General features: G+C 35.4%; 1 protein-coding gene across 4 annotated transcripts in view; it reads right to left on the bottom strand.

Moving 5' to 3' along the window:
• dhrsx (dehydrogenase/reductase (SDR family) X-linked) overlaps positions 1 to 27,470 on the bottom strand; it is a 53,527-nt gene that overhangs the window by 11,570 nt on the left and 14,487 nt on the right. For 3 of the 4 annotated variants that reach the window (XM_041259228.1, XM_041259227.1, XM_041259230.1), the window contains exons 2-5: positions 26,069 to 26,176; positions 21,367 to 21,435; positions 8,067 to 8,168; positions 5,048 to 5,255 (exon numbers count right to left, since the gene is read on the bottom strand). In XM_041259228.1, the coding sequence (XP_041115162.1) occupies positions 5,048 to 5,255; positions 8,067 to 8,168; positions 21,367 to 21,435; positions 26,069 to 26,176 (487 nt within the window). The remainder of the gene's footprint in view (positions 1 to 5,047; positions 5,256 to 8,066; positions 8,169 to 21,366; positions 21,436 to 26,068; positions 26,177 to 27,470) is intronic. The other variant, XM_041259229.1, reaches the window with a different exon arrangement.

Here is a 27,470-nt window from a genome sequence, read left to right as displayed (position 1 = left end):
TTATACTCCCTGGATTTACATGCTATTTTATCTGCTTATTATCTACTATTTATTAATTGTGTCATTATTGTTTCTTCACACATCCATGTTTAATAAAATCATCAGCATATCTTACCTTTGGGCAAGCCTGACCAAAGTGGAATTTGTGAAAAGAGGGGTGCCCAGAAATGTCTTCACCGCTAAGACTGACGAGGTGAGGTGAAATTACTTTAAACAGTTACTAGTGGTCACTGTATACTGGCCTCATTACACTTTGCCTCAAAAGGTAAAATATGCTGATGACTTTATTAAATTATGCCCAAGTATCCATGAGTACAAAAATGATTAAAACACATACACTGGGCTAATACTCTGGCATGGCTGCACTTGTACATATTGTGTGTGTCATTTCTGTAAGTGAAGTTTGGTTTATTTTTAATTTAAATCCCTGCAAAAATAAATGTGGAATATGGCCATTCCTAAATTGGTTAATTGATTGCCAATTTGGAGATGGCCACCTGTACATAACAGGAGAAAATTCCTTTGTTTTAGGGCTCACTTAGTTTAGAGAGAGGACTAAGAGCTGCAGGCTGTGCGCTCTGTCCTGCACTGAGATAGCCTTAGCTTGTGTGAATCTTTATTGTGTTTAAATGTTTTTTATTTTAAATATATAAGTGCGCAAGAAGCTTTGAATTGCAGTCTTCCTCCTCTGTTTCTGCTATGCCCGCTGCTGGACTGAAACGCTACCCTACCACATAAACATACGGTATAAAAATGTTGACATTATGCAAATTCAGTGGTTATAAAGTATTAATTTAATTTCTGCTGTTACCATAAAAAGAAAATAGCTTTGTACACCGGCCGGACATTGAATTAAATAGCTAAGATTACATAATCTTGGAGGAGCATATTTCAATGAATGCAACACTAGATCACACAACACTGCAGTAATTTACAGTTGCTTTGTTTTTTATGTATTTAAGAAGTAGACAAGTAGGGGAATCCTGTCATTCATGTTGGCAGGTAATTTAAAGCACAACTCTTAATAAATGGCTACTGGAATTAGCAAAAAGGCTCAAGTAATTATGTTATTTTGTAAAATCTGTGATCTTGCCTTAAAAGTCATACCTCCCCCACCCCTTAGAAAGCACGACCCACTTCTTTCCACTGAAACTATTACTATAGGTTTCAATCCGCAGACTTTTCTTATCAAACTTACGATTGTGTTTAAAACATTAAAGTATTTAAAAAAATAAATAAATGTAGAACCACTTAAAGCCTTTTTGAATTATTATTATTTGTCAGCACGTTTTTATGAGAGAACAGTGTTTGCAGGCCTACAAATGAATCGCACTGGGAAAGCAGGCACTTTAACATTTACAAGTAAGGAGTTGGGGGAGATATTGTGAAAAGATGAATAACAAGACTTCTTTACAGTTTTGAAAGACATATTATGAAATACAGTGTAGCGGTCCTGGGGGACTATGTGACTAAATTAAAGGGTTATTAGTCTCACAAGCTGCCCTGTTTCCAGTACTAGTTTCTGTTCTGGTTTGAGGATGAATCCAATAAGCAGCCAGTTGGACTTATTTATCCCCTTTAATTTTCTGTGTTACCGGGGCAACATTTACCACAGGTACAACAACAACTATCAAAATGATTGTGATGATGATTTTTGTCTATACAGTGTGAGCAGAACACAGGCGCACAAAGTTACTGTAGTTGGTGTTAATTGGGCTCAATAAGGATAGCTGGCAGCACAATCATTTAACTGAATCCTAAATTTAATATCTATTACATTTCATCAGCCATATAAATGATGTTCAAGAAAAGGCCAAGATACAAAAGTTGTACCAAATGATGCTTCCTCATCTTTTAGAAACATTTCTATTCAGAATGCAGTGATGTTTATTTTTTGTATACAGTGCAGTATACGGTACTTATGAGCACAACCCAAAATAATGTTCAAATGACTCTAATCAGTTTGAACGGAAAGCTGTCTGTTCCTCACGTGGACAGTAAATTGCATCTGCATGAGCAAAGGCACGTCCTCAGCACAGCACTGGAATATATCTCAATTCTCCTATTTTTGGTATTACAGCGCTGAGCCACTTAAGCTGCAGAAGCTTGCAGTAAGAAGCATGGCTTAAACATCTCCTTACTGAGTCTGCATATGACAGATGGCATTAAAGCAGCAGGGCAGGGTGGAACCAAGCAGCTCTTGGATAGAGATAGCTAAAAGGAATTATAGCGCAGACAAACAGAACAGGGGGAAATATAAAACAATAATAATAATAATAATAATAATAATAATAATAATAATAATAATAATACCCTAAAGTATTGCATATCATTATATAATAACCGGTGAGGATTTTTTTCAATGGGATCATCCCACTGATATTTCCAGCATTATTACATGGTCGTGTGGTATGGAAAACACGCTCAAACCAGCAACAGAGTGCTACTCCAGCGCGAGCTGTCAAACAGCAACAGATCTCCACAATTCTCTAGTGTGTACTTGATAAAGAAAACCCTCCGGTGCCCTCCATGTCCAGTGAAAATCAGGTAAACCCAGGAGAAACCCACGTTTCCAACATCGAAACTACCTTGGCAACTATGGCAAGCCAAATTATCATTTAGAGATATCTCAAATTGCATTTTAAGATATCTTGAAATATTTAGGGATATCTGTAAAACATTTAGGGATATCTTAAATTGAATTCCAGATATCTTTAATTGTGCAGTTTTTAAGATATCTAAAATTAATTAAAAGATATCTGTAAATCAATTAGAGAAATTTAAAAATTAAATAAAGATATCTCAAATTGATTTACAGATATCTTTAAGTACTATGGAAAGCATATGGATTGTGCTAGCATGGCATAATAGCATAATTGTGCTAGAGATATCTTAAAATGAGGGTTTTAAAGATATCTCTAAATCATTAAAATATATCTCTAAATAACTTCATGTTCATTTAAAGATATCTTTAAATGAACAGGAAGTCCATTGAAAACATAGAGCATTTTCACAGGAAGTCATTTCGAGATATCTTAAAATGTTTTAGAGATATCTCTAAATAAACAGGAAGTTATTTGAAGACATCTTAAAATGATTTACAGATATCTTTAAATGAACAGGATGTTATTTAGAGATATATATAAATGATTTAGAGAAATCTGAAAAGTATTTAAAGATATCTCAAAAACATTTAATTCACAAAATGATTTAAATATATCTCTAAATGTATTTTAGATATCTTAAAATGATTTAGAGATGCCTTCAAATATTTAGAGAGATCTATAAATTAATTTGAGATATCTCTAAATGATAATTTGGCTTGCCATACGGCAACAGGCTCTCTGCATCCAATCTTGGGGTCAAACTGCATTTTCCATGAGGGAGTCACTGTAAACACCTATAAGTAGGCCACCTGAAAAATCTTCCCTCCACATATGAAGATGCTTTGTAATACAGTCTGATTCTGACTGATGGTAAGCCACTTTTCACAAAAAGGTAAACAGAAATGTTAGCAAAACAAAAACACCCTCGGAACAAACTAGTGGACATAAAAATGGAAAAATAGTTAAAGTTAAATACGTCATTTTAGCAAGCTCTCTAACCTTTTTTTCAGCCTCCTCGAAAAAAAAAAAAATTGCTACGGAAACCAGAGGCATAAAAACAATAGACCTGGCACAAAGTTCCACAACACCCTTAAGACGACACAAAAGTAGGAGGAGTGGCAAACACTGTTGCAGCAGCAAAGGTCATTCAAAATGATCTAGACAAGATTCAGAACTAGGCAGACACATGGCAAATGACATTTAATAGAAAAAAGTGTAAGGTACTGTACGCAGGAAATAAAAATGTACATTATAAATATCATATGGGACATACTGAAATTGGAGAAGGAATCTATGAAAAAGACCTAGGAGTTTTTGTTGACTCAGAAATGTCTTCATCTAGACAATGTGGGGAAGCCATAAAAAAGGCTAACAAGATGCTCGGATACATTGTGAAAAGTGTTGAATTTAAATCAAGGGAAGTAATGTTAAAACTGTACAATGCACTAGTAAGACCTCATCTTGAATATTGTGTGCAGTTCTGGTCACCTCGCTATAAAAAAGATATTACTGCTCTAGAAAGAGTGCAAAGAAGAGCGACCAGAATTATTCCGGGCTTAAAAGGCATGTCATATGCAGACAGGCTAAAAGAATTGAATCTGTTCAGTCTTGAACAAAGAAGACTACGTGGCGACCTAATTCAAGCATTCAAAATTCTAAAAGGTATTGACAGTGTTGACCAAAGGGACTTTTTCAGCCTGAAAAAAGAAACAAGGACCAGGGGTCACAAATGGAGATTAGACGAAGGGGCATTCAGAACAGAAGATAGGAGGCACTTTTTTACACAGAGAATTGTGAGGGTCTGGAATCAACTCCCCAGTAATGTTGTTGAAGCTGACATCCTGGGATCCTTCAAGAAGCTGCTTGAAGCAAGATGGTCCGAATGGCCTCCTCTCGTTTGTAAACTTTCTTATGTTCTTATGTTCTTAAACCCAACTTGCAGTTTTAGTTACAAGTTTAAACTGTTCACTTTGGTTACAGTCATGTTACAACTCCTAGTACAGTTACGGTTTTCTCTGTACTGTCTCCATAATGCAAACTTTATTTTAAACGCTGTTCAAATGATCAAAGTTGTTACTATTTTAAATACAATTCTGAATGCAGCTCACTCTCTGTCTAATAACTCACTGTATTTTCTAAGTAGAGTAAGCCCCCCACAACAAGCAACACAGAACATTACAACTTTGGCAGAAAAAAAAATCCTCAGCAGAGATTATAAAGAATACTGCATGGTCTAGTTTGTGATAAATTAGAATTTAACGCCCACCCTCTGGGTTTATGTAGCATCCCACCCCTTGGGTGGGCATTAAATTCTCATATACCACACTACCCCATGCATTATTCTTTATATAACATATTGCGTTATAAATACATTACATTTATAAATATATTTGATTTCCAGAAGGGGCATACATTATTGGAGCAGTTCAGGATTTCCATACCAGCTCTGCAGGTCTTCCAGGTCCAGTTCTCCACAGTAATGAGTGGCTGAGGATACTGTGACGATGCGGGCGCAGGACTCCTGGCACCCAGACTGCTTTAGCTTGTCCAGGAGCAGCTTCGTGAGCAGGAAGTGCCCCAGGTAGTTCAAACCAATGTGCTCTTCAAAGCCATCCTGCGTTTTTCTCTCTGGAACCAGCATGACCCCAGCTGAGAAAGAAAAAAAAGGAGTTCAAACATGTATTTTATCCGATATATCAGCTAAGTAGACTGTTTACATAACAGCTGTTGGTTAAAATTACTCAATCAATCATTTAGCTGTCTGAATGTACTGGTATTACAGGCAAAACACACCCTGAACTTGCTGAATACCTGGGGGGAGATATGACCTCAAATCAGAAGATTACATTTCTGTCTCAAAACACACAGTACAGTACTAAATATATACAAAACATGGCCTAAAAAATGAATTCAATATTTGAATGCCGTGCTCTTTACTGTGTTTGTCTCATTCATTGTTTTGAAACAAAAGCCTTTGTTCTCAAACATAAATTAATGAACTCTTGAAGGTTGATTAATGAGTTGTGGTAGCATAAATGCTTATTATGCAACTGTGTGGTTTGAGGGAGCAATCTTATTGGCTAGAGATATTCTAAAAGGGGTGGCTTAATCCCTGGTGGACCACTGGCTGCCACCTTGTTACACAAACTTAATTTACCACATCACAGAAAACAAAAAAAAAAAAAAAAAAAACAACAAAAAAAAACTGTACCTATAAATTAGAGTTAGGTATGTTCTCCCCCCTCATTTGAAGAAATCCCCCCCCCCCCCCCCCTCCCAAATGTATGTAATAAACTGACAATGAAAATAATATAACAATGAAACCTACTTTAAGAGCAACTGCTATGCATACTGAGATATGAGTTTAATCAAGGATTCAATCTGGTTCAGGCCTACAATCCCACAAGTCACTGCACAGATGACTATTTCTAAGGGATGAAGTGTGGAAATGTCATTGACTGAAATGTACTGGAGAGGTTTTGGTTACTACGTGAGAAAAGCGATTACATGCAAATCTCCAGACTGTGTGATTTGCCTACTGTCTGCAATGGTGAAGGTAACTGTTCAGCTATGGCCAAATGTTTTGCATCACCTAGAATTTTAGAATGGATACATAATACAAAATAAAACTACATGAACATCATGTTATCAAATAAACTACAAAATGACATTGCAAAAGTCTACCAGAAGCCACAATAGCAGTACAGCATTTCAAAATGTCACATCTTTCAGTTTTTGTTAGTTTTTCATTAAGGACATGGGAAAACTACCAAGTGGTTTATAATTCAATATGTTAATTAAACATTATTCAGCAGGTTTCATTCGACTTTATGAAGCAAAATTAAGTTAATGCTATAGGGTGATGCAAAAATTTTGGCCAGAGCTGTATATTGTCTGGCTTTCAATTCTCAGACATTAAAATCAATTAGATTTTCTAATCACAAAGAACACAGCCAGAACATACCCAACAGTAAAATGTATGTCCCTTGGGTGAAGCGTTAACACACAAGACAGTCAGCTACAGTACGCTAAAGCCAGCTTTTCCAAGACATTCTACTTATTGTACTTCAGGCAATGTGTTAGCAAAATGCATGTAGCTTGACTAAAATGCAATCACAGCTTAGAAAATCCTGAACGTTGTTAATCTTTTGCACATATAGTTAGTAGTTTTTTGTGGTGTTGAATAATCACCCCTTTCTTGCCTCCAACTGTGGTGTTTGATATTAGTTAAAATGGAATGGAAATAGAAAAGTATCAATCAATCTGCAAATTATATGGGAGAATCATATAATACTTTAAAGGCAAAGAAAAGCTAAGGATGTTGTACTTTGAATAAATTTGACACTTAAAATAGATGGCTTTACCCTAAAATGGTCTGCAAATGATTACAATAGTGTCATTTGATTTCAGGAAATTTCACAAGAAACATCTTAACAGAGTAATAACACACACACACACACACACACACACACACACACATATATATATATATATATATATATATATATATATATATATATATATATATATATATATATATATATATTTGATTTTAAAGCAATGCCACAATATACCATATTTTATGTAATTTTCATAAATAGCGTTGTCACAGAAACCCTCAATGTTATATTTTCTGGTAATGTGATATGAGAGAGAGAGAGAGAGTGATCGACTGAAAATGTAGTGGAGAGGTTTGGTTACTGTGTGAGCAAAGCGATTACATGCAAATCTCCAGACTGTGTGATTTGCCTAAACTGTCTGGAATGGTGATGGTAACTATTCAGCTATGGCCAAAAGTTTTGCATCACCTAGAATTTTAGGATGGAGACATAAAACACAACTATATGAACATCATGTAATCAAATAAACTACAAAATGACATTGCAAAAGTCTACCAGAAGACACAGTAGTAGTATAGTATTCCATGTTAGATTTCAAAATCTTTACATTTTTGTCAGTTTTTCATTAAGTATATGGAAAACTGCCATGTGGTTTGTAATTCAATATTATTGAACAGGTTCCATTCGACTTAATAAATGAATATATGAGAGAGAGAGAGAGAGCGAGAGAGAGAGCGAGAGAGAGAGAGGATGGAGGGAAGCCATCTTGCTTGCAGGCCAGCATGGTTTTTCTTTTTTTTTTTAATTAAGAAAATTTCCACTTGTTCTGCTGTACTCTACTTGTGTTGTGCTAAGCTCACTATCCCATGATTCAATAGTGATGATCACTCTATGGGTTATTCTGGAGAACAGACCTTGCTGCAGATTTCCACCCCCAATTCCCCCGAAGAGGCGATATCATCCTCAAATCGTCACATCTCCTTCCAGAACAAGTTAAATACATTGCAGACTCATCATGCTGAATCATGGTGGCCTTATAACCAATTAACGACGTTGCCTTCACACAGGTAAGATATTCTAGATCTACTCTACAAAACACACATCATGCTGCGGTACTTACCATTATTGACTAGAATGTGAAGTGGAAGCCCTCTGTCGCTGAACGTCTTGACAAACCAATGAACAGACTTCAAGGAAGTCAGGTCAAGATGAATGAACTCCACTGAGAAAGCAATGGAATACTTCAGTTTAGGTTTTAGTCAACTGCAGTATGAACATGAAAGACTGAAAGATACAAACACAACCCATAAATAGAACATATTACAAAGAGTAGACAGCGGGGTTCCGAAAAATATAGTGTTACACGTCCCCACATGTTGCTACAAATAACGTACCTGTAAATTTTTACATTTATAACTTTCAAGTCTGTTTCAAAGACCTTTTCAAAATGGCCACTGTACCGCACGGGTTTGAGATCTGTCCTCTACTTACTGCAGGAAGACCGAATAAAAAAATCTAAATAAAAAATAAAAAACATAACAAATGCTCTGGCCTTTGGATTGCTATTGCTGTGTTACCTATTTGACAATGTGGGCAACAATCCTTACACTATTAGTGCACTAGAGCAGACATTTTGAAAAGAACTTTAAAACAGACCTTAAAGTAAGTGTAAAAATTTGTCGGGGTGTTAACAACGAAAAGAAAAATTACAGGTACATTATTTAAACAGTTGAAGCAACATGTAGGGATGTGTAATGCTATATTTTTCAGAACCCGGCTACTCTTTAATTTGGAAGTCATACAAATCAAATCAGTTGCTTTTAAGAAGATCCAAATTGTTCCTTACAAGTGGTGTAGCATTTACGTTTGTCCTTGTAAAAATAGAACAAAAAGTAAAACCATACCGCGCTATTATGAAAACAAAACAAAACTGAGTTTATACCATTCATCTTTATGACTATATATATATTGAATTCAATTAGCTAGAAAATTAATTTCTCGGGAAATCTGCATTTTTACATCAATGCATACTTTGCAAATAATACATTTATTTAATCTACCATCATATAAATAGTACTTTGTAAAAAAGCAAAAAAAAAAAAAAAACCCACTAAAAAACCCTTACTACATTTCTGAACCACTTAATCTTATTCAATAAGAAATAAAGACCCTTACAATTCCGGTGAGAATTTTCTTTTGACTGGTAGCCCTCCAGCACACTGCACAATTAACACCACATAAATCAATTGAGTGAAACTGAACACAAAGAATACTAGACTTCTCTACCTCGTATATAAATGATTGTATGCATTTTCCTTCCCATTTTTTTTAATCCAGCAGAAACTCTTAAACAAATCATGTACAATTCATCAAATGAATTTCCAAGACACATTTAAATCAGGCAATGATTTCTTCCGGAGACACACATCATAGAGTATTTTAAATTGGCAATGACATGCATCACCAATTTGTTTGCTCATGATTTTCAATTAAGAAGTGCAGTGCCCTATGGCTACACTGAATATTTTGTAACCATATATTTTATAACCACACAAAATGTAACATATTGAGGCTTCCTTGGGCTGCACAGGAACAGGGCAAACCCTAAAGTGTTTTCAGTGGGGGTGAAGCTCGTCCCCCCTAAGCTATAACTACCTTTTAAAACCTAAATAAAGTGGACTGTCAACAAGGCGTCCTTTCTTGTAAAGCACACCATAGAGACGAATAAACAAGAATACACTGTAGATATTAGGCATGAATGAATTACACTTAGTTTACATTGAACTGGATTGTGTGACATTACATAAACTGTTAATAAATAATTTACAAAGACCGAAATTGATTATTTCATCTATATTTTCCTAATATGATTCCCTTCTGTTGTTTCTCAATATTTACCATGCTTACTAACTAATCCAGCACTAAATGCTTCTGAGAAGACTATGCAAGTCTTATTTGTTGGAAAGTGAGGTGGGGAAGAATATCAGTGTTGCCCAGGCTTCAGTGCACAATAGTTCATCAATGTGCTTTAGTGCACAGCTGAACTAAGCAATGTTTGCTGAAATAGTTAGCAAGCCCCATAAATAATGTTCAATAATCAACCATACCGAATGGATAATATTATATTAAATACTGCTATTAGAAAAATGTGGATCATTTACAATATTCTTTTAACTTTAAAGTTTATGAGCATGCATATATCAATGGGTCCTGTTATTTTAAGGCCATTATAATGCTAGATTGTAAGCCCTGTATTCCGGTAACAGTCAACAAGCTCCCATGTAGTCAGTGTCTTAAAATCAACAAGTCAGGATTAATGAAGTAGCTATTTATAACAGCCTAATAACATCAAAGCAAACCATGTTTTGTAATTAAGCCCAGGGGAGATTTAACTCAAATGCAAATTAGCATGGCTGTCAAACCTTTACAAACAAACTGGCAAACTATTTCACTGACATGGTTCATATAATGAGGATTTTTCATAGTGACACACACACACACACACACACACAAAAAACAATCCTGAGAAACTAAAAAAGTTGTTTCTAATACGGCAACATAAATGGTTGTCTCTATTAAATATAAGTATGTGTGCTAACAAGAGATAACACTCTTACTAATTACACTATCTGCCCACTTTATTATGACCTGTTAACCCGAGTGGAAAGGGGCATGTTCTCCAGGTATATCCTGGGTCCCTTGATTAAAGTCCATAATGCATCCATCCACCGTGCCAGAATTGTGTGACACCTCTCGAGACACCTTCAAGGCTGGATTCAGGGTAAGGGTGGCCCAAACAAATATTCGGTATGGGTCCTAATAAAGCGGCTAGGCAGCGTGCGTGTTTTTATAAAGGTTTGGAACATCCCATTTCATAAGGTAATTCATAGATAGAAATTATTAACAGGGCTGAATGTATCACAAAACACTGTCCATTACACTTGCTTGTGCGTCCTTAATAAGTAGATCTCAGGCCTCATCTTAAATACAATATAGCATAGAAAAAAGGAATGTATAGGTTGGTACATATTGTATGATGATGGTAAACAGCTTACCATACACATAAAAACAGAACAAACGATATGCATGAAATGGGCACATTGTATCACTGAAATCTGCAAGATCAAAACAGAGGGAATCATTTGACTTGCATACTCTGTCCTGTTCAGGTGAATTTATTATTTAGGGGTTTTATTCAGTGCTGAAAACTGGAGTGCAAGTGTAACAGCTTTGTTGTTCCTACAGTAGGATGGAGCTTAGTTACCTTTTCTATCAGCTGCTGGTATTCCCCTCCCCTCCCCAGGGCCTATTAGACTCCTACCACTTGTAGATATGGGAGGAACGGTGAGCCACATTTGTATGCATCAGGGAATCGGCCTGTTGCTTTAATGTGATATACACCACTTAGAAAAGGCTGTAAGATGCTTCTGGGCATTCCCTGGCTTTGATGAATCTCACCTGAGAAGTCAATCCCTTTTTTCCCCTGATTCCCAGTCAAGCTTTCAGCGTGTATTGACTGCCACCCTGGGCACTGCAGATAGATGCAAAGGGGTCTAAGTGAGTGAAAGTGGTTCTTTTCAGGCTCACTTCTTAATGCGAAACAATGGTTGTTCGAACAGTTTACATTGCAAGAGTCCAGTTTTCCAGAGTTGCCAGAAATCAGGAATGTTGCTTCTTTGCCTGCACTCCGTGCTTCCTCTCCAATGATCTAGCTGTCTCGTGAGGTACACCCAAATAAATCCCAATACATAAACGACAGAAATGTAGTAAGGCCCCCTCCTGATTGCAATCCAATTACCAACCCCAGCCAAGTGAGATTTAGCTCCACAAACAGCTGGAACTAGTACAGCTTTTTGAACCTTAAAACTAACCCTGTAGTTTTATAGAGGATAGCCAATTGCCTATTACTTTAATGTCTAGTGATTTATGTAGTAATGCGTTTTGTGAGGTTTTTTTTTTCAGTAGTTTCCAGTGATAAAAGGAATATGCTGATCTCACAGCAGAAATATGAGTCTAATGCATGCTAAAACATACAATAAAACTGTCCAGTTATGATTATCAAGCATAATAAACAGCTTTGGGAAGAACAAATAATCACCGTTATTGATCTATATTTTATGGAAGCTGTTCTTTGTAGTCCTGTGTTATGGTTGGGCACGTTTGTTATCTGCCTTGTGCCTTGTGACTAAACTATACAGATGCAGGATAACCTCTGAATCTGGTGATTCTCCTAGAAACAGCATTGCAAGCAGCACAATGGGGATAGGTTTGTCCAACAGGATAATTATGTGTGCCAGCTTGCTTGCATGGATGGAGATGTATTTCTAGGACTCGTGAATGACTTGCTGCATTGATATAATGATTTATTTACTGTTTCCTAATATGCAGATTGTTATTACAAAATATCCCCCCCCCTCCCAGAAAAAACATCTAAAGCATCCATGCACTGGCTATAATCATCTGTGAGCACATATTGGCATGATTTGCATTGTTAGGCAAACACACTCTAGTTTAGCCTGGTGTGAAATGTAATGAAAAAGACCCTTCATAGCAAGTAATGCCAACAATTGATTGCATCACAAAAAAATCTATAAGCCTTTTCAGAACTCTAATTTATCAGACACCTTAGATGACCCCCCCCCCCCCCCAATGTGTAGTTATTGCAAAAACAAAAGCACATTTTTTTAAAGTTTAAATTTTCCTGTGCTTGTCATTACTGTTGCTGGATAACAGTTTATGGTCTATAGCAATTTCTCTAGTCAAATGGGTATTGATATACTTCTTAGTATATATCAAAAGACAATTGCATGAAGTACACACCAGCAGAGCAGGTAGTTATAAAAAGAAACACATATAGGGCACTGTTTACTCAGAATTATTAATACGGAAAGCGGGAAAATTGTTTCTGCTTTTGTGCTTTAAAGAATGAAAGCAGGTAAGCAGAATGTAATTCAACACTGAATATAAAAAACACTAAAGATTTACCACAAGACAGATACCTACCCTGTGGCCCATAATAACTGCTGCACATAAAGTTAATTAATTGTGTGGTGGAAGACATCACCAGAATCAAAGTTTGGGGCCAAAAACAACAACATATTGTTTGAATAATATTAAAAAACGGTATGTTTTTTTTTTTTTAAATAAATAAATAATGAAATTATCGTTGACTAACGTTCTATTTGCGTGTCTTATCATCTCACTCAAACAACTTAATTTCTTATATTATTTCATCACATCTGTAGTAGTAGTACTAAATGTTGACTGACAACTGCTTATAAAGGCGAAGATATCATCTCATCACTAACTATACTGGCAAGAACAATGATACGACACTCAGCTGAAAATCAGGTGCTGAGTCAGCATCCCAGTCTCCCCTGTGCATCCCCACGTGTCTACTGGAAACACTGGCTCCTGCCATGGCCTGCTGCAATTTCTTTTTTCTAAATGTGATAGAGTAAGAGAGTAGGCTTCTTCTGGTTACTGCAAGCACATCTCAGGGCTTCCTTTCATATTTGTATGCCTGTCTTTACCAACAAAAGTTGGCTGTTTAACGAGCACCCCATGATTTGTTAATGTTGTCTTTGAAAGAGAAATAAGCCAAACTTGTCCTTCTTTGGATGATAACAAAATAAAACCACAAGGCTTAGAACATTCATGGAAAAGATACCAATGGATAAAATAATTTCCACTAAGACACAATTTCATTAAAGTAATAAAAATGTCCTTTAAGGTTTGTGCAATTTTGAAAATGGAAATGTGGTGTAAGGGTACTAGTGTACAAGAGTCTACTTTCTAGGCAACCTGGAAAAGACAGGTGTGATTTACACAGGTGTGACTCATGACTCAGTTTAAAAAAATGTAGCAGTTTTTATTTTATTAAAAAATATGTACTGTATTTCCTAGCTCAAATTAAATTTGATCTCCAAACAATAATATTACAGAGGGGAAAGAAAGTACAGAAGCTTCATAAATTCAGACATAGTGGTTAAAAGGGGACTTTTCTGCTGAAATAAATAATTAGTAAGACTGGTAAATAATGATTGAAGCAGAAACAACAATGGAGAATGATAGAGGTCCCAAATAACAGGATTTTAAACGGGTAAGAAAATAAATGACAAGAAAATGCAGATGGTATAATTTATCCATCAACTACATCACTGCTTGATTTGACAGATAAAGGTTGTTTGGCTACAGGCAAGCTACAGTAAAAACGTTTGCAGCAGCAAATCCAAAATCAAATGCATGGTCTTATATGCATTGGTGTGGTCAGTACTGCAAAAACATCAAGTGAAAATCTTGCCACTATATGAATGTACAAGGCTAGAAAGGTGACCTTGGATTATTATTCTGCTCAAATTCTGCTTGCAAATAATAAAAAAAAAAAACATTAAAAAAATGCTTTTAGGCTAATGGTTTAATAATAATAATAATAATAATAATAATAATAATAATAATAATAATAATAATAATAATAATAAAAAAACTCCAGTCCTGATGTTATGTGGATTTTCGTATTGAATAATACACTTAAGTACAAAATGTCATTGTAACTTCAATGAGTGTAACGTAAGTGATTCATACCTTGTACCATAATAGCAATAATATTTATTTATAAGGCACTTACACAACTAGATTAAAACCCATGATTTAAAAGGCAGCAGATCTGAACACCTCTGTGTAAACATTGATATTAACATAGGGTATGCAAATAAAATAGCAGAACAAGTATGTGAGCGTGCCTTTTTATTTCTCTCTGTAACTATGTAAAACACCTCGGAAGTTGCTGTTTTTATGATTTAAACAAAGGCAGTAAAGGAACTCCAAATGAAATTGTCAATTATTTTATTTTATAGGTAGTTTTTAATTTTTTTTTTACTTATGACAAATACACAAAACCTTTATCATATTTTGTAATGTCAGTGGTCTAATGCTTTTATAACTTACCGTGCAGTCATTTAAGAAGCAGTGGCCAGCAGTATGTATTGCAGGAGGCTGTGTGGTAAAGTGGTTAAACCTTGTAACCAGGTCCCCAGTTCAAATCCCAGTTCAGCCACAGACTCATTGTGTGACCCTGGGCAAGTCACTTAACCTCCTTGTGCTCCGTCTTTCAGGGGAGACGCTGTTTTAAGTGACTCTGCAGCTGATGCATAGTTCACACACCCTAGTCTCGTATCTTGTAAAGCGTTTGTGATGGTGATCCACTATGAAAGACGCTATATAAAGATTATTATTATTACCAGTAAAACAAAAATGATAAAGTGATCATATTTTTTATTTCTATTTTACTTCTTGAGCTATAACAAAGCTCGAATATGTAATTTATTGTATAATGTCCCATTGCAGCAAAATGCCATATAGCGCAACGTCAAGTTATAGGGGTGAAAGAAGATTCTGCCCTCACAGCTTAAACTACTAATAGTCTTGCTCAAAACAGTCTGCTTTAATACAGCTGAAGCATTCATACTTTGATAAGCATTTTAGGTTTTTGACTCTGTTGGAATAGAGTTCTTGCTTTGAGTAAGTACAAAAGAACAGCAACTCAGATAGGTTTAAAACATTGACACGTGAGTATATCGTTTAAGGAACTTACCAAGACATTATCAAGAGTCACCTGTGCTTCTTTGAAATAGCTACCCTGTTTTAATAAATACAGCAACGCGAATTCACAGGCAGACGTACAGTATGGTAAGCTGATAAGATTTATCTCTGACCTCTAGAGAATGTGAAGTGACATTGTTTTTTATCCAAATAGTAACTTGTTTCAATGAAAATCAATTCCCAGCAAATGAGAATATACACTGATCTATTCTCTGTAAATGTTCTGACACTAATGAGATTAGATGCTTGCTATAGATTTTTAGTGACAATATATCGTGTGTGTCTGGCAGGTTTCACACCAAGTTAAACCTTTACCAATTCATTAGGTTTTATACCCCATTCGCCGACTTTGATCGCTAAACAAGAAGCTGCAACACAATCATTTACGAGGGCAATATACAAGCACCATGCTTAAAAAATATCTCATTTTAGAAGGTGAAACTAGGGCATTAATAAAAAAAGAAATGTAATCGTATGTTTAATATTCATACTAACAACATTCTCATGAATACCGGTTGATTTTAGTTTTTCTTCCTTGTCAACTTTAGCTATTAGAAACCCTCCTGAGCCCCATGCTTCATGTTGCTTCAAGAATATAAACAGGATCAGATGGGGTTCCTATTACCTGTAACACAGGAAGTCAAATCAAAGTTGATAGAATTATTTGTTTTCCCTAAAATCAATACTAATTCATTTGGAGAAACAAGGAACCATAGACCATATTGTTAAATACAAGTCAAGGCCAGTAATAGATATGGTTCAGTGTGCTGATCTAGCGCAAACAGATTCACAGCTTAACAAAATATGCAGTTATGCAGGGTGCTTTGTTTTACTGCTAATACAAATAATGATCTATGCTTTATATTTGAAATTTCTTATTTTTTTCCGGATTTTGAAGCTAGTGCAATAACACATTTCAAGTTTTTATATATCTATATCTATATATATCTATATCTATATATATATATATATATATATATATATATATATATATATATATATATATATATATAGATAGATAGATAGATAGATATACAAACAGTATAACACTAGCAAGAAACTATTGAGTACAATAATTGAACTGCTCCTCCCTATAACTCAGCTGTATCATCCTTTCTCTTGAGCATAATAGGTTTCTATTTTGTTCGAATGACCCAAGTGATTTTACAGTACATAAATGATTCCAAGTACAAAGATATAGGACAAGCCTATCTAGCATTGCTCAAGCCGGCTCAAGTTGAAACTGGGGGCCATGCGAGAAGGCCTATCTTGCGACAGGTTATTTACCATGGTGGAAATATTGACTGGGTCTGGTAGTCAATCTACACGTGTGGTGGTCTATTATATATGTTTAACTGTATAAAATAATGTTTATGAACCTGGTGATATTCTATAATATCACCTAAAGTGATATGCTAGCCAGCAAAAAAAATCATTGATTCTACCACTTCAGTCAGGCTTTAAATATACTGCACATAACAACAGATTGTTTATTAAATATCACCAGCTTGTCATTTCTATTCTTTACAAAAAACTAAGTCCTTTGCATACAATGTTATTGTTTCTTGACCTCATTCAATCAGTCATGATCACAGCACAAAGCCTTCAGTCTAACTTGATCTAGTTGCTCCATTATTAGTCATCATAGGAACAGACACAGCATCTCTTTCATACAGTAGCGTTAGTATTCTTAGACAACCTTGCTCCTCAGTTCCCCAGGCTTGTGTCAATAATCAGATTCATGTCAAATAAATTCATCATTACCCTGTACTATATATGTTATTATCTGTTGAAAATAATTTCCTTTGTATATGGTAATACCTGTCTGCATGTGTACAGTGGTGTGCACAATGCATTAATGCTAACATTCATTTTACTACCCTTAATTAGCTTAATTACAATACTGTATGTGACCATTTTGATGATCAAATAAGTGCCATAAAATGTGTTTTTCTGACTTTAAAAAAACTTATCTGGAGTAGCAGTAACCATAAGGACTCAGGTCTTAACAGTATTGCAAACCGAGGTGCTTCGTTTAACACCGGATGTATTTCCAATTGATATGACAGAAGTGTTTAAAAAGACTATGAAAATAGCAAAGTTTGATTTGAATGTGAAACTACACACAGAAATGCCCTTTCCCCTAACAGAGCCACAGGAGTAGTTGAAACAGAGTACACTGGCTACACAAGATGGCCATATATGCAATGAGCATCTTGAAACAGACATCCACACCAAGAAGCATCTTGATGACTTGGTCCAGTGTGACAGAAAATGTCAAGACAGATAAATCTTTGTGAAGCACTGTCAAATACTCACAAATACTCATGGGGCTTGTTGACTCCCCAGGCAGAATCTTGCAGGCAATGAAAGGGAATGGACATAAAATTAAACAAAAATAATGCTGGCACTAAAATCCTGTTTTACAATAAAAAAAAAGTTATAATAATATGCATATTTGTTTCCTCTTCTGGAAACCAACATTTTATGGCACTAAGGTTTTACTGTCATTTTCTGGGGATGTATGGAGACTGTATGAATGTCTAGCGAACTACCTGTCTGCATGTTTACATTTTATGCATATCTAGAGAACAGATTATCCCAGTTATAATTAAACTTGGTATTCTTTTGCCCCAGTTATTATGAATATGTCTGTCCATATGTAACACTAAGATTTTACATGCATCAAGAGAAGTGCTTATTCATCTGTGATAAAACAAGCCATTTAGAAAATCATAATCCGAGGGTATTTGAAAGCAAACTTAAACCCAATATCTTGGTTCTATGTTGTTGATTAATGCAGCCAGTTGTACTACAAAGACTTATTTGCATAGACAAAAAATTGAAATTCTGCCTATGACATTGCAAATGCTTTGAACAACCCATCAACACAAAAAACCCCTGCAAAAAAAACAACAACCCCTGTATTTTGAATGGTGAGAATGATTACTGCTTTGAGTGCTTCTGATACTTATGGAGAGCTCCCAGCATGAAGAGGATTATGTGCACTACAAGTATATAACTGGCCCTAAGATTTTACTAATCATTATTTGTAAAGAGGCTTTTTATCACTGGATGTATCTCTGACAGCTTGAAACACAATTCAACTTTAAGCTGGGCTGTACAATATTCTCCAGTCTGTCTGAACTATGATAATGAGTTTGTTTTGTGGCACTTACACATAGTACAGTAGAGTGATTTTGTATACAAAAATAAATGAACTGGCTGTGCACATACTGTACAGGGGCTGAACAAAAAAATGAGAACTCTTAATATAGAGTAGTAGGTCCTCCAGGCAGCTAGAATGCAACTGATTCGATGTGAGAAATCTGCAGTTTAAATTAACTATTCTGGAAATAAATTTGAACATTTTTGGCCCCATAGTACCGCATACACCCTGGTTGATACCTTGGTGTTATATTGAATTTTCCAAGTGTTGATTGGTGCTTAAGCAACATTTTCCACATTAGTTAGTAAAATTGTAATATAAATACTCTTCCTTATTTCCCAGTTGTTTACACTCACAAAGACTCAAATAATTTGCCCTAATATTTATACTAGACTGCCATCTAATCACAAAATCTGACCAGTCAATAACATAGCTTTATTGGGCCACAGGGTCTGTGCCTCGGTGACATACTTTTGAATTCTATTGGGATCCTGAAGCTTTTCTTGGAATACCTCCTCTCCCTCTTCTATTTACTTTACAAGACTTATAAAAACCCCAGGAGTGAAAAGAGGCTGTTGTAGGCTCATACTATATATAAAAATACACTATATATATATATATATATATATATATATATATACATATATACTATATTATATATATAATATATATATATTATTATATAATATATAATATAATAAATAAAAAATTTCCGTCTCATGTTATAATTCCTATATAACAGCAACAGCAAGCACATCTTAAAAGAAAAAAAAAAGATTAACCTAAGTATCTCCTGATAATGACATATAATTAGCATAGCATGAAAAAGTTGGTCGCCCTGGCATACATCTATAAAATTTCATAATAAATCCACAGGTTCATCCAAATTGGACAGGCTAGTTAATGAGAGCCAAAGTTTCAGACGTGAGGGAGAGAACATAAAGACAGTTGGGATAGTAGGGGTAGGTTCAGAGCAAGGGGGAAGCTTTTGGTCACTTTGTCTGTAACTAGGGAGAGCTATATTAAAATATTTGTCTGTTTTTTTTTTTTTGAAGTAGGTCCATTTGTTTTTGAATGCCCCAGATTTAACTTAGCAACAGCATTCAGTTCCAGTGAGGAGGATCTGTGTTAACTGGATTTCTAACTTTAAATGGATTTTGTCTCTGAGCAGAAAACAAAGCCTGGGGAATCTAATGACGGAGGAGAGGACTGACCTATTGTGCTGTTCTACCAGAGACTCTTAAAGTAAGAAAAACTAATTAATTTGAAATTAAATGTTTAACAATCGTATAAAAAACAGGAAATAATTGTAGTATAATGGCCATGATTGACCAATGTCCTGCCCACCGATGTTATAAAAGTGACCCCAGCATGGAGGCTCTCCCTCTCGCCAGTAGCTGGAAATACGTCTGAACATGCTCTCAAATGTTTCCACATTTAGTATGTGGCTTATCTGTATTCTGGACTGTTGAGCTGTACTGGACTGTATAAAACGTGTATAATCAAATAAATCCCTAAAACTAAAACCATAACGTTTATATGAAATCTTTATATGCAAGTAGTTTGTCATAATGCTACAGAGGGACTGTTGACCTCTTATTTCTTCTTTGTTGCCATCTTTAAAAATTGATTCTTGCAAAGTTCTGAAACAAGCATTCGTGGGTTATAGATGAGCATTTAAAGGACTTGTGGTGAAATAATTGACTTGGTAATCTGTCTCCTTCACAGTTTAATAATTCTCTGTCCAGGTGGGGCACCACCACCACATAAAGACTTTAATCAATCGACAGCAAATCACAATCCATCACATTCAAAAACATAGACTCATTCAAATGCCATCAAATTGATATCTGTGCTGCCCATATAACTAATTCATATTGTAAGGACATTGTGTTGCACGCAGTTGTACCTGTAATTTAGATATCCAAAGATTGCATGAAATATCTTTTTCTGTACCACTGGAAAAAACGGATGGAGACCGATTACAAAGTCAATTATTTCACCACAAGTCATTCAAAATGCTCATCTATAACCCATGCTTGTTTCAGAACTTTGCAAGAATTTTCTTAAGTGGAGGACAACATATGAATATGCTGGGTTAGTTCTACAGTAATAAAGCCAAAAGGAATGAAGGTGTTTGGTGGAACAGGTGGAAAAATTATCACAGCGAATACTTGCGCACAATCTTTTCAATATGCTTGGTTATGGGCAGTAAAATCTGAAAATATGTTCATTGAAATACATGCATGACATACATGAAATACATGTTCTAGTACACCAATAATTTTTTTTGTGTGTTCTTTTCGTACAGCTATGGCCAAAAGTTTTGTATTGCCCTATAGCATTAACTAATTCTGCTTCATAAAGTCGAGTGAAACCTGCAGAATAATGTTGCGTTAACATACTATGTACATACCGCTTTGCAGTTTTCCATATATTTAACATAAAATACTGTACTAGTAACATGGCTTCTGGTAGACTTTTGCAATATCATTTTGTATTTTGGTTGATTACGTTTTTTTTTTTGTTTATATTTTTAATTATGTCCTAAAATTCTAGGTGATGAAAAACTTTTGGCCATAGCTGTAGCTTATCCTCTTCATATTATTTTTATTCTCCAAATCAGAAACACAATAAATCATTACTGTACCTTTTTGATTTAGGTTCTCTTCTTTGATCCGTTTCACTGCCTCTTGACCCTCGTTTTCTGAATTTCCAGCTAAAAAGGAAGAAAACCGGTTAACAGCCAGAGGAACTCAATCTGCTTTGAGTAAGGATTCTCTCCCTACAAGCTGATAGGTGATCATTTACATTTCAATTAGCACCACTTCTATAGCACTTTGACATCTAAATAATTTCCTGTAGTTTATATATATATATATATATATATATATATATATATATATATGTGTGTGTGTGTGTGTGTGTGTGTGTGTGTGTGTGTGTGTGTGTATATATATATATATATATACACACACACACACACACACACATATTATATATATATATATATATATATATATATATATATATATATATATATATATATATATATATATATATATACACACACAATGAACCAAATTTATACACAATTAACTGTACCTTATACATTTTACACTAGAAATAGGTGTTTTTTGTGGACACAAAAAAATCATATCTGATGGAATGTTTTGCAAACAGGCAGTAAATCAGATGAAAAATGTGTGGCAATAAAACTTACAGATTGGATAACACCAGCAATGGAACATAAATAAAAGAAATCATTTAAAAACAAACAAACAAACAAACAAACAAACAGCTGTGCACATCTGTAAAAACAACTGGTTCAACTCTGCCTGCAAAAATAGAGGTGGGGGGGGGGGGGATAGGACAGTTCATATTTTAATGATTTAAATGACATTGGTATTTAGATCAGCTACTGTGCAGATAAATTGACATGACATATGGTTAGTGACGTGGTTAATATTTACTTGATAAGTTGACAGACTTATATAAAACAGTTGTGTACCAGTTCTAAAGACACTGACCTAAAGTGTGCATGCAGAGCGCATCATTGATATGACCAGAGGACACAGTGTGGCAGTGAAATGTTTTTACTGGACAGCACTGGTAATGTTAGGTGTAAAGATATTGTGTGATCTTTAATGACCAAGAAAGTAAGGCATGAAAAGAGAGCTTTAAATTACTAGGGAATCGTTTTTTTCTTTCTTTTTTAATGAAAATGCATTTGCTATAACTTTCAAAACTGCAAGTGACACCTGCATATTACCAAATTACTTAGCTACAACTACATGTCAAAATCTAATTATTTTGTGTTTTGCATTATTCACTCCTGTACAGTAACTTGCTTGAAGCTGATAAATGACAAACAGGCTGTATCACATCGACTGCACTGTTTATTACTCAAGCAGAGGTCAAGAGACTTCTTCACACTATACCACTACACACAGTCTCATTTTCCAGCAGGAGCGCGAGGCAAGTGGTTTTCTGATGAAGTTAATAAAATTGCATGAATGGATTGACGTGACAATTCAATGGTTGTCAACCAGCCGTTCGTGGTACTTGTGCATTTAGTGCAGTGCAACCATTGACAGGAAGTGTTTTTTTTAGCATTCACAGGAAGATGAATTCCTTTCCTTAAGAAGATTTAAGAGATATTTTAGAGAATTTCAGAAACATTTAATTTGAAACTCATTTCATCACAGTAGAGATATCATCACATCACTGTTGAAAGGACTCGACGTTTAGATTTTTAACTACTGGCCCATTGAGCTAGTGTTTTTACTGGCCCGGATGCAATTTTATCTGGCCCAATATATTTATATATTTTTTCATGATGGTTTTATATTCAGTATGTTTCTAACTGTGTATGGTAACTAAAGAGAGCACAAGTCTCAAAAGAGTGGCTAAACAAAGCCTTTCAATATTTATCTGCAAGTCTGAGAAACTGAAGCCAAACAAGGCAAAATGTTATCTTTTTTTCTGTCATAATGAAGCCTCCACTCTAAATGTTCGTCTACATTTTTTTCATAATTACATTCTTTATGATTTTTTGATTTCAGCGCTTTCCTTTTGGCTTATTGGTTGCTTAGTTGTGGAAAAACCTATTTGTAAAAGATTTGCCATGGGAACAAGTACCAACACAGCACTTCAGTACGCAATCTCCGATTCTGACTGTACAACAAATATGACGCGCGGCGGGAAAGTTAGGATTAGTTCGTAGTTATGTTTTTAAAAAATGTTTTGTAAATTAATTTTCAGCTTTTTGACACACTGGCCCATTTCCAGGATTCATGAAACGGAAGCCATATGCACTATATATATATATATATATATATATATATATATATATATATATATATATATATATATATATATTATATATATATTATCAGTTAAATGTAACTGGCACAGTCGGGCCTGTGGTACTTCATGACTACCAGCCAAACAGCGCTCTCTACCGGCTCCGGGCCGCCGGGCCATGGTTAATTGCAAACCGTGTGTGTGTGTGTGTTTGTATGTATGTATATACATAAATGATTTGTTTGAAAGGTCACAAAATGAGTTAAATGATTTCAGCCTGTGTGTACTCAAAGTGGTTTAACGTGTAGATAATTCCCCTCAGGTATATAAAGACTTTCAAGCTGCAAATCACACAGTGATCCAACAAAGCAACCATGAAGACCAAGAAGCTTTTGAAACAAGTCAAGTCACAACAGCAGAAAGGTACAAGAAAATTTCAAAGGTGCTGATTATCCTTTTCAGCACATTGAAGTCCATCATTAAGAAGTGGAAGATGCATCATATCACCCAGACACTACCCAGATCAGGTTGCCCTCCCAAACTGAGCAGCCAGACAAGCAGGAAACTGGTTTGGGATGTCACTCTGAAACCAACAATGGGAGAGATCTGCAAATGTATGTCTCTGAGATAGGAGTCAGTGTTCACAAATCAACACTAAGCCAGTCCCTACACAAAACTGGCCTGCATGGACGGGTGGCAAGAAAGAAGTCATTACTCACAAAACCTCATCTTAAAGCATGTATGGAGTTTGCGAAAAAGCATGTAGATGGTACTGCAGACATGTGGAAAAAGTTTTTGTGGTCAAATGAGACAAAAATTGAACCTTTTGGTCTAAATTCCAATACATTATGTCTGGCGCAAGCCCACTGTACATCACCCAGTCAACACCATCCCAACTGTAAAGCATGGTGGTGGCAGCATCATGTTATGGGGATATTTCTCTTTAGCAGGGACTGGGAAGCTTGTCAGGATAGAGGGGAGAATGGATGGTGCAAAGTACACGAGATTCCTTGAGGAAAACCTGTTTGAGTCAGCCAAGGCTGAAACTGAGGAGGAAATTCACATCTCAGCAGGACAATGATGCGAAGCCAATGCCAAAGCCTTACTGGAGTGGTTGAACAAGAAGAGCATTAATACTCATGAGTGGCCCAGTCAAAGTCCTGACTTGAATCCAATTGAAAATTTATGGCGAGACTTGAAGATTGCAGTCCATAGGATGATCCCCTACAAACTTATCAGAAACTGAGCAAATTTCACCATCCTACTGTGCAAAGCTAGTAGAGACCTATCCAAAAAGACTCATATCAGTACTTGCTACAAAAGGTGCTTCTACCAAGTACTGGGTTAAGGGGCTGAATACATATGCAACCAGTAAATTTCATTTTGTACATTTTCATTGCACGTTTTGCTGATAATTAACTTCCTCCTCATATAAGTGTTCAGTTTAACCACTACAGCTTTGAATAAAAAAAGTTTGTTTGAAAAACTGTGCATTGATTATTTGTAATTCAACAAAATGTGACATTATTGGTAGGGGGTGAATACATCTGCAAACCACTGTGTATGTGTGTGTGTGTGTGTGTGTGTGTGTGTGTGTGTGTGTGTATACATACATATATTGCCTTGGTACTTTATCAGGGCTTCTCTACTCGATTGGCTTTGGCATTGCCTTGGTGCGAGGCATGTTTTCTGGTGTATCTGGATCCCTTGATTACACTAGGAACCAGAATGAATGATATAATTTACTTCGGCATCATAGCAGATCAAGTCAATCCAACACTGCTGCACTTGTACCCAGATTTTAAGATTTTACTTTTCAGACAATACATCCAGCCATCATACCATACCCCAGATCTCAATCCAATTCAGCATGTTTGGGACTTAAATGGCTAGCTCTCTGTACCAACTGCCTGAAATATTAATAACTGAATGGATTAACATCCCTCAAGATACCTTCCTGAAACTTGTGGAGACTCTGCCATGTTGTGTCAAGGCTGTGATCAGGACAAATTGTGGCCTTACTCGATATTTGATACAGGTCTTAAAAAAGTGTCCAGACAGTTTTTACATGCATAAATAAATGAGGTCATTTTGGTTACACTTTAGTTTGCATTTATTGCATATGGAGTGACCTGATTTACTGAAGTTCGGTTACATGTTAAAAAACAGTTCATAGGTATGCAGTAGAGAAAGACAAAACATGCCAGCCTGGATAGTGTTACATGTCATATCCAAATGGCTGTTTGAAGAGAGGTCTAATAGGCACAGAGAAATAGAGCAGCTTTTAGAAATTCAGTGACAGATGGAAAGCAAACTTAGCACTCCTTTACAAGGAATGAACAACATGCGACAACCAGTAGAAAAAATATGATGCTATGGTGGTACACAAGCTCTAACCCCTCTGGGGCTCCGCGAGTTATTCGGTTAGACTGTTTGGAATAACTACAGTACTGCATCAAAATTCATGTCGTATCCTCTATATATGCCTCAGTGTTTACTCCCCAAACAAAACAAATACATGTTATTAGAATGTGTTTTTACTGTACCTATTATAATGTGCATTCCAAGCCTTGCCAGATGCCTTGCAGTTTCATAACCAATCCCTCTGGCACCTCCCGTCACTATGGCAACTCTTCCATTTTGTTTGGGAAAGACTGTACAAAGAAAAGAGAACTATTGATGTTGGTTCTTACTGGCAATACCAAACATTTCAAACGAGCAATAAATAATAACAAAAACAGGGGTTGGTCCAGGGGAAACTAGGACAGGTGGTTGTTCATATTAGCAGACTAGTCTCATATGTGAGCTGGTTTTGGGAATAAAAAAAAAAGTTATATAGTGTATCATTCATATCATGACTATAGAGTTTTATAATGAATTCAGACACCCATAATACACTACCGTAGACCTTCAGTGATCCACAAGTACCTTCGCTGGGCCTCTACTTGTCTATTTCTCACAGTATGACATTTCTGAGGTGTATACAACAACAAATAAAATTATATCTTATTCTATTACGGGGCAATCTTTTCAATTTAAATCATGTAAATATAAACAGTGGCAGATTCATCATCATCTCCAGCAGGAAATGCGAGTCTCGATTGTATGTTTTTTTAGAGTGTACTAAAGAGTGGAATATTAAGCAAAAGAGAGTAATTGCACACAAAATTTTAATCAGCAAGATGGTTTGTTATACCTTTTTTTTTTTTTTTTTTTTTTTTTTTTAAGTACTGTTTCTAAGCATTTTAAGACAAAATTTCCCTGGCAAAACAATTTAATGATTTTTTTTTTTCTTTCAATCTTGTAGTGTTCTTAGTATTGCTAACCTAGTTTGCTATTTACCATATTTACATTATATATATATATATATATATATATATATATATATATATATTATATATATATAGAGAGATAGATATATATAGAGAGAGAGAGAGAGAGAGAGAGAGAGAGAGAGAGAGAGAGAGAGATTTAAACAGAAGCAATATTAATTATTTATTGGACATGCACAATCCATCGATTTGTGAAACTATTAAAACATGAAGATTGATAAATATGTTTATAGTGATACAAACTAAATGCTTACATGAGATTATCTTTATTATATATTGTGAGCAGGAAGAGGGTTAAATTCCTCCCTGCCTAAAAGCATGTGCGTATGCACATTTTGTTTAATTTATTTTATTTTTAATTATCCCCAGCACCTGGATGTAATTGTAAATTAGAACCAGGTGCAGGGTATTTAAAAGGTGCAGGCAGGCTGCATGTGGCAGCTGTGTAGAAGGAAGCAGAAAGGGTGCTGTATTTCTGAGCAGTCATAAAGACACCGTAAGTGCTGTGTTAGACCTGTGTGGTTTATTTCATTGTATTTTTCAGGTAAGGGGCTTAGCCATCCTTAGCTTAGCCATTAAGTGCTTTGAAGGAGCTAGGTGTTTGTTTCATTTTTTG

This window comes from Polyodon spathula, chromosome 9 (genome assembly GCF_017654505.1).
Source record: "Polyodon spathula isolate WHYD16114869_AA chromosome 9, ASM1765450v1, whole genome shotgun sequence".
Lineage (NCBI taxonomy): Eukaryota > Metazoa > Chordata > Actinopteri > Acipenseriformes > Polyodontidae > Polyodon > Polyodon spathula.
This window is presented reverse-complemented; position numbering and strand designations above follow the sequence as displayed.